General features: G+C 35.7%; 1 protein-coding gene across 5 annotated transcripts in view; it reads right to left on the minus strand.

The window, feature by feature from the left end:
- The window catches only part of LOC136852341 (uncharacterized), a 60033-nt gene that overhangs the window by 7806 nt on the left and 38070 nt on the right, over positions 1 to 14157 (minus strand). For 2 of the 5 annotated variants that reach the window (XM_067126911.1, XM_067126912.1), the window contains exons 5-8: positions 10196 to 10882; positions 9785 to 9925; positions 8604 to 8783; positions 7883 to 8399 (exon numbers count right to left, since the gene is read on the minus strand). In XM_067126911.1, coding sequence (XP_066983012.1) covers positions 7896 to 8399; positions 8604 to 8783; positions 9785 to 9925; positions 10196 to 10648 — 1278 coding nt within the window. In that variant the 5' untranslated portion in view covers positions 10649 to 10882 and the 3' untranslated portion in view covers positions 7883 to 7895. Of the gene's footprint in view, positions 1 to 3585; positions 5186 to 7882; positions 8400 to 8603; positions 8784 to 9784; positions 9926 to 10195; positions 10883 to 12551; positions 12728 to 14157 lie in introns of those variants that run through there. The other 3 variants (XM_067126909.1, XM_067126910.1, XM_067126913.1) reach the window with 3 other exon arrangements.

Consider the following 14157-nt stretch of genomic DNA (forward strand, 5'->3'; position numbering starts at 1 on the left):
GGTAGTTTAAAAAATGTAGAGGCAATGATTAATGAAATGAGCTTAAATGAAATGAGCTTACTTGAATGTCTGGACTTTTTTTTTTTTTTTAATTTTATCATTTATAGTGGGCCAACATAGGACTGGTGATGTATTTCCAATCTTATTGTCATAGTTTGTTGCCAAGGAAGAATTGTTAAAATACATGTATGAGTTATTGTGTGTATGATGATCATATTTACTTTTCAAGGGTGAGACAATATTCTTATGGTGTCAACATATTTATCATAATGCAGTTTTGTTTATTCTTGCTTATATTTTGATTGTCAAATATGGTAGCTTCTAACTTTAACTCGGGAGGCGTGATGATTTATCATATTATCATCATCCAGTCATGCAAATGATATTTTGAAATATATTTACTTTTCGTTGATACATTTATTTTTCAGAATAATTTTTATTATGAATACTTTAGCTCATAAATGCTTTAATGGAAGAGATAACAGCTTTGGATCCTGAAATACTTTGAAGATAACATTTATCGTATAGGCATGAGGGATCTCTGTTGCAAATAACAAACGGTAGGAAGCAGTAGTGCTCAGGTATTATAATAACAGCTATTGTACACCTTCATTTAAGTAACCTGATCTTTTAGTTTTAACATTTTTATATATCTTTTTCCGTCTCTTATTTCTTCAGAATTATATCATGTTTTTGTGTGCAAAACTGTTGCAGCTGCTGTTTGCATTCTTGACTGTTATTCGAGGTGACAAAATAGTTACAAAGTGTAGCCAATACGATGCTATAGGATGAGCTGTAATCGCTGTGTTTTGCGGTCACTAGCTGCAGGTACTCATCTTTCTCAAAATACTCCTTTTTTTTTTTTTTTTTTTTTTTACTTTTTTTCTTTCATTTGTTGTTGATGATTAGCACTGTATTCTGTTACGCATATTTTCCGTAAGTTGCAGCTCTGTATATTCCTGGGAATTGCAGATGAGAAGTGCAGTCTGATGTGTAATGTCAGTTTATTTATAATTTGGGAATTCATCTAAAACTTAATGTTTTTTAAAGATTACCCCTGTATTAAAAGGTCCTTTAAATTTTTTATTTATCAAAATTACTTTTAAAATTGCCTTGGATTATTTTGCTTCTTATTCTACAGAAATTGTACTTGAACTAGTTTTGCAAAATACTTTAGTAAATTTCTCAGTACTGTACAGCTAAGTGTACATACTTCCAGGCCAATTTTGGGATGAGTATGATCTTTCAAGCACTTTTATTTCCTTTGAGAAAGGATGGTTAGTAAAATACTCTTCCCTTTCATTGTAGTACTGACTGTATTGAGCTAAACACATACTGTAGAACACAATTCGTATGTGAACAAATGTGTGATATAAATTTGGTAATTATTCGTACGTGTTAAATTTAGAGTTTACAAGTTCTGTGTGGAAATTTTTTCTACTTTGTTTAATATAGGGTGATGCATTTGTATAAAGGTGAGTCTAATGAGGTATAAACCCCCGCAGCTAACGTAATAATATGCCTTTGAAGTTTATTATTCCCAGGAATTAAAACCTTATTCAAATCTACAAAAAAGGAAAGTTCAACATTGGTATGAAATTTGTTTCTAAATCCATATAAGCTTGGATGCCTTTGCTGATTATATTTTTTTTTGGATTAATGAAAGACAAGTGGACACATGGACGCAAATTCCTTAAATGGTAACTGGTATTTATTTTAAATTTATCAATAAAGGAAATGTTAATAATAATACTTTCTTATTTCCCCAGGCTAGACGATAAGGAATGAAGGTGAATTTACAAGTAATGTGGATGTAGTTTGTCATGAAGTCATGAGAAAATAGCAGTGTATTTTATAATAATGTTTCTCTGTTAAGTCTTTCTTCTGTAAGGAAAAGATCATGTAAGTAATTGTCCTGTATTCATTCCACAAAAGAGAAGTAACAGACAAAATCAGGAACATTTTCATTTTAATAATAGTATATATGTACAATTAAAGTAGGCTACATATGCAAATATGAAATATGGCTGTTAGCCTTTCACTGCAGTTCAACACAGCATAGTCTCAATGGAAGTCAGAGAGGTACTGAATTTAAAAAGCAGTTTTTGGTTGTACTTTGCAGAGGTGGCAGGCTTGCATTAAGTTCTTATCCTACGTGGGTGGTTCTCTGTTGCTCGTTAATTGGCTGGTGCCTCTTCCAAGTGAACCAGGTAACTGATTATGAAGGGCAATGGTCCTTGGCCATAATCTTGATGACCTCTTGACAGTGTTGGATCAGGATAATCTGGTCTGGTTCTGTTCTTCAGGGTGTCTTGTAAGGGGCCTTAGTTAGTGACGTCATTCCTGTGAAATGTGGTTGCCACTGTGACGTGTTTCCTGATTTCTTAAGGAAAAGGAATGGCTCCTGCATTACCTTGAAGAAGGACTTTTCTTTTAAAACAGAGAAGGCTTCTAGGATGTGTAGGTAGCTGCTGTCCTTTGCACTGTCGACGAGACTTGGTATCAAGTCTCGACGGGCTAGTTTAACTTTGTGCTGGTCATTCTAGTGCCTTCTGATGACATCTTGAACATGACACAAAATCCTTTTGGAGAGAGAGTGTGGTCATCCCAATGTGAACCCCTGGAACATCCTCAGACACGCCATGCCTAGGGATGCCTGGTGCGAGCCTATATTCAGGTGACTGTGGTGTCCCTCTCTATGAGGATTTCATGTCTTGTTCAAGAAGGTGCCATCGGAAGGCACTATGACGACCAGCGCAACATTCGACTGACATGTAAAGTCTTGATACCTAATAAGAATGTCACTGACAACACACAGGATAGCCCCAGCCTACGTATCTGAAGAGCATTCCTCGTTTTAAAAGAAAACCCTCCTTCATTGTAACACCAAAGCCATTCATTTTGCCTACGAACATAAAAAAAACCTGTTACAGTAACAACTACATTTCAAGAGAATGAATCCACCACCCAAGACCCCAAACAAGGCGCCTTGAAGAACCAGACCTGCAGATTACCCCAAACCATCCCCCGGTCAGCAGTCATTGATATCACAGCCCTTCACAGTCAGTTACCTGATTCACATGGAGGAGGAGCCAGCCAATTAACAATGAATGCGAAAGAACCATCCATGTAGGATTAGAATCTACTTCACGCCTTCCACCTCCACATGAATATGACCGAAGCTGCTTTTCAATTCAGTCCATCTCTGACTTGCATTGAGACCAAGCTACGTTGAACTGCAATGAAATGTTAACAGCCACATTTTAAAATTCCTGTGTGCATACATAATCCTTTTTATACAAGTATTAGTAAAATGAAAAAGCTCCTGAATCTGTCTATACCTGTCCTTGAAATAATATAGGACAATTATTATGTGATCCTTTCCTGCAGAAAGACAAATTAGAAAAAAACAGAGAAACTCTTAATATAAAACAAACTCACAGCAAAATCAATGCTAATTGTGAAACTGTTAAGATTACCGTGCACTGTTACCTATATAAGATGTCAGTTGTAAACTTGACAAAAAACACATTTTGGAGATATTTTCCAAAGTTAACATTATATACACTGTAATGAAATTAAATCTATCAATTCTTTATGATATTTACAAGTTTATTTATTTCTTAATATAAACAATAAACTAAAACCAATACACATTAATGGAGGAAACCTATGTATATGTGAAAAAGTATGAAAACTGGTGTATGTTGCAAGCCAAACCTTAACTACTATGACCAGTCACTCATGTCAAGTGATTATTTAGTACAACAAAGGAACACATACACTTGATAGGAGTCCAGGCAGAAAGCATAGGACAGATGAGTGGAAAGAACTTGTATCTCTAACCCCATTTAAGTTAAGGCTGATTTTACAAAATCATTTAAAATGACGCCGATGACTGTTTAACAACTGAAAATGCGTCATACCATCCTTGCACTATCAAGCCTAACACTTAAAAATGGAATTCATTGTATTAAAAAGGCTTGGCACAAATGAGTAATTCTGACCCTCGATATTTTGATGAGTAGCCTACATGATCCCATCCCTTTATGCACATAATGTAAAGTAACAGTAAAATAACAGTTAAAACATTTTTGGTGTCAATGTCCAAAATAATTAACAACAAATGTCAAAGTTTTGGAAAAAAAGAAATTTTGTCAATCACCATTCGAAATTAACCCAATTATAAAATTTTTAAAATGCTGTAATTTAATCCATAAATCTAAACTTTAAAATGGAGAATTTAAAAGTCCCTTGGGCCAGCCCTACTAGCTAAATTCATTAAGTCGTGATCCGGTTAAACTGTGGTACAGTACTTAGGCTAAATGTGAAGGGATACACAAAGTTCAGTAAAACTTGGATGGTAATTAAGGAAATGGATGAGACTGAACTCGACCCTACAATGAAATCAAAGATACATTTCATCAGGGATGCATCCTAACCTAACCTTCCATTAACCTCACCTATCCTAGGGTGCTGATCTTCACTCTTACGTACCTATCCAAAGTCTTTGTAAAATACGTATTCTAAAATAAAACCAGAGTTAGCTATGAAATCAGAAGTCTCATTAATTTAAAGGTAGTTTCCAATAATTATATATACTAACATTTAATGATGATTACCCAGGCTTGGGACTTGACTCTCCATGTATTCTTGGCTAACTGCAAATGCAGCGATGATTCCTGATACATTAATATAACAGGAAGCCATAACTGATGAATTAATATGGTCACCATGAATATAAATCAGCCATATCTTGAACTGTAACCAGTCAATTAGGCACTAATTTCATTTATTGGCCTATTTTCTTCCTATATCATCTACCAATTCTTTCTAGTATTTACTATTAAATAATGAGAGAGACCTCTACACGGAATAAATGTACAGCGCACACAAATCATAATGACTTGAATAACTGTCAAATGCATGAATATGAATACCCAAATCCATTTTTAAATTTTTAATTACAATTTTTATAATTTAAAAACTGCTACCATATCTCCTAATCTTAATGATTTGTTACCTCTTGTCACTGTGGATTTACTTATGTTTTATTGGATAACGTTTACAATGAATGCATATTCACAATGAATGCATATTCATTATCTTATTCGGGCAAATGATAAAAACAATAAAATTATAAGGAGTCTCGTCATATACCTCAAACGTTTAACTGTGCTTCAATCTGCAAAGGCCATTAAGGAGAAACCAGAATTAATAAAAATACTATTGAGAACTAGCAAGGCATAACAGTGACGTTACTTCGTGTGCATGGAAAATATTCACTTGAATGGATTTCAAATGAAAAAAATTGTAGCCTACAAAAAAATTACCATTAATAAAATACAATACAATTCTAAATGCAAGGTATATTCTCCATGATACATTGATACATATAGGCTACTCTAACAGGTTAGGCCTCTGCTAGGCTACGGCGACGGTCAGCCTGTCCAACATGAAAATGGGCCCAACCTAACCTTTCTTAGAATGCTGGATCATGACCTAACCTGACTTAGAGCGCCATGCCTAACTTTCCTAGTGAGAGAGAGAGAGCCCAACAGTAACCTAACCTCTAACAAACGTATGTGCCCTGACCTAACCAGGTATTACGTTCCCAACCTCACTTAGGGCGCTGTGCCCTGACCGAGAGAGAGAGAGAGAGAGAGAGAGAGAGAGAGAGAGAGAGAGAGAGAGAGAGAGAGAGAGAGAGAGAGAGAGAGAGAGAGAGAGACCCAAGTAACCTAAGCTTCAACATAGCTTTGTGCCCTGACCTAATCAGGAATTATATACATTCCTAACCTGACTTAAGGTGCTGTGCCCTAACCTGGCTTGGGGAGGGGCTTTTCCCCCCACTGGACACCCTCCCAAAGTAACAATGAATATCAGATATAAATCCCAGTAAAACTTTACTTTAGTTGTGCGGCCTGATTCCCGCCAGTCCTCGATCAGGGCAGGTTCCTCACACATAAATGGATATAACCTTTCCTATAACGGCAGGTCCTGACCTAACCAGATCTTACCTACCTAACCTAACTTGGGGTGATGTGCCCCGACGTGGCCGGGCGGGGCGGGAATCAGGCCGCCCAACTAAAGTCACGTTTTACCCAGATCCCTGTCTCCGTATTCTGCATACTACTACCCAACAGCACAAAAAGCCATTGTTACAAACACCACATAATTAAATTAATTAAACATTTAAAGCTTCCCAACCTAACCAGCCTACTGCTTAAGTATGCAATGCTGTTAGGCCTATGCTACCCAAATGAGCCTAAGTCTACGTAGGCCTATATAATACTATTAGGTTATGACTGACTCTAGTTATCAGATAACTGCTGCTAATAGGCATAAAACTGACATAAATAACCTATCTGACTTCTTCTTCTTCTTCTTCTTTTAACGTGCTTTTTTCCCATTTTTGTATGGGGTAAGCACGATGCCTTCTTTTGAAGGACTTTTTGATTTGGCTTTGGGGTAGACCTGTGGTCTCGATCGGCTTAAATTAAATGTTTATGTGCTGTTTCACAGCACAGGTTAGACTGTAACCTAAGCCTAGGTCTACGCCTACGTCGAGCTGGCTAACACCACTCGATGGGCTAAGCAGTAGGGTGTAAAGCATAAGTGAATAATAATAATTAATAAATAATCATAAAACAACTGACAATCTATGTATAGGCTAAACCGAGCTGTCACCACAGCCACGACTGGCTAGCTAGAGTCAGTTGGTTCCAAGTGATTTAATAATTATCTTAATAAATGATATGCTGGTTTATCTTAGAGCATAACTGATTATATTTAATTACACAATGACTAACGAATTCAATTATAATTAGTTTGACTCGCAGGAGAGAATTAGTCACTGATTTAATGGAAGAAAATTCAAATCATCTAAGATTTCAAAATTTGATATACTGGTTTCTTTCAGTGCATAATTAAGTACATAAATAACGACTATTAAATTTATCTGTAATCATCTCGACTTGGAAAACATTTCGACGAATCGAATGCTGCCTGCCTTGAGACAGATTCAAAACACTTCAAACCTTATATAATTTTGTTGATTTCTTAGCCATTTTTTCAAGTAGTTTATTTTTCTGTATATCTCTCTTCATATTGTAGCCATTGGTATTTACATATATCAAATGAAAATGGACTAAAAGTCTAGGAGAAGCATTATAAACAATCTGATACAAACACCTAGAATATACAATGTATTAAAATGAATTTAGGTTCTGATAATTATAAAGCTAGATATTTCAGACTTGATACTTTTACACATACAAACACACACACACACACACACACACACACACACACACACACACACACACATATATATATATATATATATATATATATATATATATATAGAGAGAGAGAGAGAGAGAGAGAGAGAGAGAGAGAGAGAGAGAGAGAGAGAGAGAGAGAGAGAGAGAGAAGGGGAGATATGCATATGACTTTTGAATCATTTGTTCACAATTTAATAGACTTGCTAATGCTTGTAGGGCATAATGGGACTTTACACTGTCAATTAATGATCCACAATGGTTTTTCCTTGGTAAAATGATCAAATTTACCACATTTATTAACAAATTTTACCAAATGAAAGCACCACTGATTTTATTCTTTCACCATAACTAAACTAACTGCATACTAAACATACACTAAATGTAACCTCTCATTGTAAGTGCACAAACCACAATATAAAACGAAGGAACTATATTTACTTTCCTATTACATTAACTGACAAGCTAAAAAAACACACGGAGTTCAAAATTCATCTTAAACTTAATTACAATTTAAAATATCTAATAAAATAAAAAGTTCCTCAAGTCTCAAAAAGTGGAGCAAAAATAAAAAATAAAAATGAAGCGACTAGTTTTACCTCGTACTGAAGCTTAGATATCCAATATGACACCAATGTTGTTTATTGCAACCTCGCAGAGTCCTTGCTTGATCCTTTTGGCAGAACTTAGGAGCAAGTCGAGGCCATCCGTCACTTGTCCAAAGACGTTATTGTAGATGCAGCCTCGACCTACGCCAGTAAGAATGGAGAAAGATAGACTGGTGTCCATCCAGATAATCCCTTGGTCGGCTTGACATTTGTACATTGCACTGTTGAAACCCAGTGTATCCTGTGATATATCACCGTGGAAAAAGCTACCCTTGCATGGTCCACTCGTTATTCTTTCCGCTACACTACCTGGGTGAACGACGTTGTTGAGCTTCATTTTCAAGTAAGTGGGCCCTAGTTCCCCAGTGCAGAGTCCCTTGAAATGCTGGGCCAGGGGGTTGTCAGGGCACAGTTCAATATGAATGCGTCCTTTTGTTTCGTAGTCCCACGTTATCTCCAAAAATACGACTGTTGGGTCACTCTTCACACAGGTGAGAATCTCCTTGTGCTGGAAATAAATGGCAATGTCAAATGTCTTCATAAAGAGTAAACAAACAATTTCTTATGACCTTAAGATCTAGTAGGAATGGTGTAAGCAGAAATACTTGGTTACTTATAAGACTACCAGTTACCTTTCCCAAACATAAATAAAATAGCATATGGTGCGGAAGAAACGCTAACCCACGAGAAGGCCGTGTGTTAATTAACTTACCGTTATTACATAATTCCCAGGATGTGGAAAGCCATCGTACAAGCAATCCAAGTATATTTTGTCATCCTTCTTCTTGATGTATGCCATCCTCCTTCGTCCTTCATCCCAGGATACTGCAACCAACTTATACCTGCGTATCCTCTCCTTCCATGTCTCCACATCTGATTTGAGGTTATCCACCTGTTGATACACACAGTCATTAGGGTAAAAGCTAAAACACGACCTATATAAATAAAAGTATTGGACGTAAAATTACTGCATTTGCAGAGACATTTTCTTTTTACCATCATTCTTCAGAAGGTGAACCCTATTCATAAGGAACAGGCTTGCAGGCTTGAAATTCAAGCTTCCAAAGAATGTGGTGTCCATTTGGAAAAAATTACAGAGGATGACAGGAAATACAAAAAGAAGTACAATAAACAGTAGATGCTAAGGTTTTAAAGCTTTTGAATTTTAATTATTTTCTGTTCAAATAATAAAAATAAGTACAGTTCCTTGAGCTGACTACTGTTAATAAATGAAATATCTAGTGATCTTGGAGAACCCACACGGGAGGTCAATGAATTCCTGGATCAAATACTGTTCTTCATATATATATGCCTATCTTTCCAACTAGGGTTGAAGAAAAACATGCTGTCAGCTAAAAGGAAGATCATCACACGAGCATCAAATATGAGAAAAGAAAGGAATTTGCTCTGTGACCATAACACAGAGTGGTCAATTATCTCTCACAATCTAAGCTGAATACCACTGAGGGAAAATGAACATCAGTTGACATTCTATAAAGACAGGATAAAACTCTTAATGTTCAGATATAATGGTGTGTACCACCTTAGCAAGACTGTCCATGCCAGATTCTCCCATGAGCTGACACACTCTTTCAAAAGTGGTCTCCTCATTGTAAAAGCCCATTGTTGCTCCTAATTGATTAGATTCATTGCATCTTTTTAAGATGGCAATTCAGGTACTGCTGCAGAGTATCTTACTCTCCAACACTGCAACAGGAAACGCAAAAATATTTCAAGTTTATTTATCAGCTATTCCTCCCAAACTTTAAAATTACATAAGTGTAATGTAAACTCAAAATTGCTATTGTCGAGAAGGCAGTTTGCCACCGCTGAATATCTGAAAGGATAAGTTCTTTAAATTGGAGCTAAAAGGAAGGTGATTCAAGTACTCACTTTGACAATACACTCTATTCTGCACATTTTGAGCTTTTCCATAATTCTGGGATCTTCGAATGGACATTGGCGCACGTATGCACCTCCTTTTACGTACTCAAAATCTTCCCCATATATTATGTTCATGGAACTTGCCAGCACCTGTTAGAAAAAATGATTATTAAGTTCTGTAGTGCGTATTGTTTAAAAATGTATTAAAAATCACTTAACATGAATCTCTCTAACGAATGAGGAAAAAATCTAATAGTTCTCTGGTGCATAACTTGTTTAAACAAATATATCATGACTTTCTCTGATGAATGGGACTGAATACTGTTACAGCAACATGACAAAAAGGCAATACCCCCAGAGAGGAGTATTTAACATGAAACTCCAGATATATATAAATAAAACATGAAGTTTAAACATCACCTTTCGAAAAATATTAATTTCAAAGTCAGGATAATCCTCTTGGCATGAGTCTACACTGCTGGCAAGTTCACGGTACAAGTTCGTGACCGAGGTCATACCAGCAGCAACCTCATCATCTAAATAAATATTGTCCAGCTTGCGTAAAACACCTCTCAGTTTTTCAATGAGAGTATCAAGCTTCTTCTTCTCTTCCATGACAGAACCTTGCTCCAAGTGCAATCTGTGGGATATAGTCCTGTGTTCATCGGCCCTGTCCTGAATCATCCTCCTGGCTTCCTCGTGCTCTTTCAAGTTCTTGTTCAAGAAGTCGCGGTATTTTGTCAGGTCCTCCGCTAAGTCCTTGGAGGAAAGGAGGAGATCCTGGGCACTCTGCTTTTGATAGTCGATTAACTCCTGCACGTTGAAACTTCTCTGCTCTGGCTGGGTTGCCTCGGGGGCTAAGCTAGGTCTCATCTTCCTAATGGCCGAGATGCAGCTCTCTAAGCTGTAATTGATCGGGATGTCTGCCAGGCTCGCTGCCCTGAACTCTGCGCTGCAAAATGGACAAGAGAGAACCTTGGTTGTAATCTTGGAAGTTAGGCAGCTGCTGCAGAGACTGTGGCCACAGTTCAAGACGCGTGGTCTCCTCGTGTCGCTGTACAGGACATCACACGCCTGGCAGTAGTCGCCTTTTGCCTTACCCCTGTTCTGAAAAGAAAGAGAGCAGTGTATCTGATCAAAGTCATTCGACAACTGTAGGCCTAAACAACCCAGGCAGTAAAATAAGCATGGAAATTGTGATAACAATCAAGGTTAATCTAACATAATTATCTTTTACTACCTACAGGGTTACTAAAAAGTAAGTTTATCTGATTAATGTCATTTAACAACAACTGCAGGCCTACACAACACTGTAAAATATGCATTGAAATTGTGATACCCAATCAAGGTTAATCTAAAATCATTAGACGTTTACTCCTATAAGGGTTACCGAGAGCCAAATTTATCCGATTGCAATAATTTAAAAACTGCAGGGTTACACAACATAAATGGTCTTGTTCAAAAAGGTAGCAAAAATTTTGAATATTTTCTCTATTTATAAGTATGTGGGATTTTAGTGGCATAGGGTACCCAGTAAAACAACAACAGTAATCCCAAAGGGAATCGTTTTAACCATTCGTAGGTTTTTAGGCATTAAAAACTTGAACCAATTTCTAAAGTATTGATGTCAATATGACTAAAACTCTTTATAAAGTGAAAACGGACAAATTTAATTCCATTATCTGTTATTTTGTTCTCATATAAAAGTATGTTCTCTCTTTCAATTTTTCTTGGGACATTTTCTGCTATTTATTATTTCCGGTAACAGTTTCGTTTGTGTAAACAGCCATTGTCCTTGTTAGCAATGAAAACAAGTAAATATTTCTCTGGTTTAAATTTTCAAAGCTGTCTCTGAGAAATAATAAGGATAAAAACATAATTGCTTCAATTTCACATTTGGGAAAGGGAATATATTATTGATGGATCATCACTGTGTACAAATAAATTCATGTTAAGTTGATCATAACACCATACCGCATTAAAATGAATTTCTAATACTGTATAAGAAGATATATATAGTTCTACATTTACTAAAACAAGTGGCATTTCTGTTGTAAATATAAATAAAATAAAAAGAAATATCTGGAAATATTTCAAATTAACCTTTTATTTATCTAGATTCCTTTGGGAATTCCTTATATAAATATGTAGCAATGACACTCATATTACAAAAGCCCCTCAGCAACAGAAATAAAAGTATTTTTCTGTAATATTTTATCACTGTGAATTTGTAACTTTCATTTAGCAACTGCTTAATCGCGATCAAGTGTCGTGACCGAAACATTACGAAATGGTTGTTCAACCACCTTACAATTACATTTCATCACATATATGTAATTATTACGTTTTGTTTTAATTGTGCATGGTGTAATACTGGTTGGTTCATATTCAATTTTGGGGCTTAAAGAGGCGAGATAAAACAGTGACAGTAATTATAATAATAATGAAATTCTGTGGGTCGTTCAATTTGATAACGTATGAAAAAGATCGAAATATTATGCATCCAAAATAACGAACGTGTTCTTAGTGTCGTTTACTCTTATTTCGGCATTCATTTTCACGCTCAATTCACAAAGATCGCACGAAATAGCTTTTAAAATGCAGGCCTTTCATATTTTGATAATGAATTATAAAATAATCCTCTCAGTTTGTTAAAATTGGCATAAGATTCTACTTTTAAATACGACATGGCAACTCCCCTTCCCGCCATGCCACCAACAAACACGAACTGTTTTCAAGTTTTCGTTAAGAGAAAAAGTTCATTAACGGCACTTACCGGCATCATTCTAAGTAAAACCGATGGAATTGGAGAGCCGTAGAAACGTAGATATAACGAACTTTACGAATTTGGGACGATATACGAGTGACGTCACTTAGTAAGCGTAAAATAACACAATAAATAACGAGGAGAGACCATCAGTCCGACAGTGGCAGTGTGGTTGGCCGTAATGGACACTCGCTTGAAAATACATGACGTCATTTGTTTATTTATTGGTTTACGTGTGTACGCTATATCATCACCTTGTTTCTTCATTATAAAAATATCGCTTGTATATTGGCTCTTATAAAAATGAAAGATTTACCATGGATTTAAAATTGTACTTTTGGGTGTGATGTCAGCACAGTACTTTCATCGAACAAGAATTTTTGTCAATACGATATGAATAATTCATTAATCGAGTTCCGATGTATTATCTTTAATTTCGGTTTAAATATATGTTGCTATATTTGTTTATTTATTTATTGAAATAATATATTAAAAGTTATATAATTCACTAAAAGTGTTAATATATAAAAAATATGAACGCTTTTAGTGCCCGTGTCAGCGTGTGACTGAAGAGTGAGCGAGCTAGAGAGAGTGTCAGATGGATATTTCTATGAGAGAGAGAGAGAGAGAGAGAGAGAGAGAGAGAGAGAGAGAGAGAGAGAGAGAGAGAGAGAGAGAGAGAGAGAGAGCTATCAATCAAACTGATTAAGTTTTCTTATCAGTAACCAGCACCAACGAGACTACTTGTAACTGACTCTTAAACTGTATTTTTTTTATATATATATAAAGTGCTGTGCTGTCAAATATTCTTATCAGTTCACCTGAAGAGAACTGTAGAGTAACGTATAAGATACAGTGTAGTTTTTATAAGTGTATTTTCTTAAGTTGTAAGACACTGGTATATAGTGACGTTGCCGAAAGAAAACTCACCAGTTATGTAGATCTGAGTGAAATTTTAGTAATACAAAATACACTCGCAACTGATCTCATTCCTTGAATAAATACACAAACTATACATGAAATATAGTGCAATTTAAGTGTATTTTTGATATGCTGAAAGAGTTACGTGTTTATTTCACTTTGATGTAGATAACAAGATGTAAAAATATAGACATATGTAAGAAATGCGAATACAAAGTATACTCGTAATCAATCTAATTCCTTGAATAAATACACACAAACGTCATTCACTCGTAAAGAGAGTGATAAAATGACCCAAAAATACTCGCAAACTTCATTTAATTCCTGCTGTAATATACAAATACATCCCAAAAACATTCACTCGTAAAGAGTGATAAAATGGCCAAATACACTCGCAAACTTGATTTAATTCCAGCTATAATATACAAAACAAACACCCAAAAAGCATTCACGCTTAGCCAGAGTGATAAAAATGCCCAAATGCACTCGCAAATCTGATTTAATTTCTGTTATTAATATACAAAATAAAAACCCAAAAAGCATTTATGCTTAGCCAGAGTGATAACGGGCCAATTACACTCGCAAACTTGATTTAATTCCAGCTATAATATACAAAACAAACACCCAAAAAAGCATTCACGCTTAGCCAGATTGATAAAAATGCCAAATGAACTCGCAAATCTGATCTAATACC

Source organism: Macrobrachium rosenbergii, chromosome 25 (assembly GCF_040412425.1).
Source record: "Macrobrachium rosenbergii isolate ZJJX-2024 chromosome 25, ASM4041242v1, whole genome shotgun sequence".
Classification (NCBI taxonomy): domain Eukaryota; kingdom Metazoa; phylum Arthropoda; class Malacostraca; order Decapoda; family Palaemonidae; genus Macrobrachium; species Macrobrachium rosenbergii.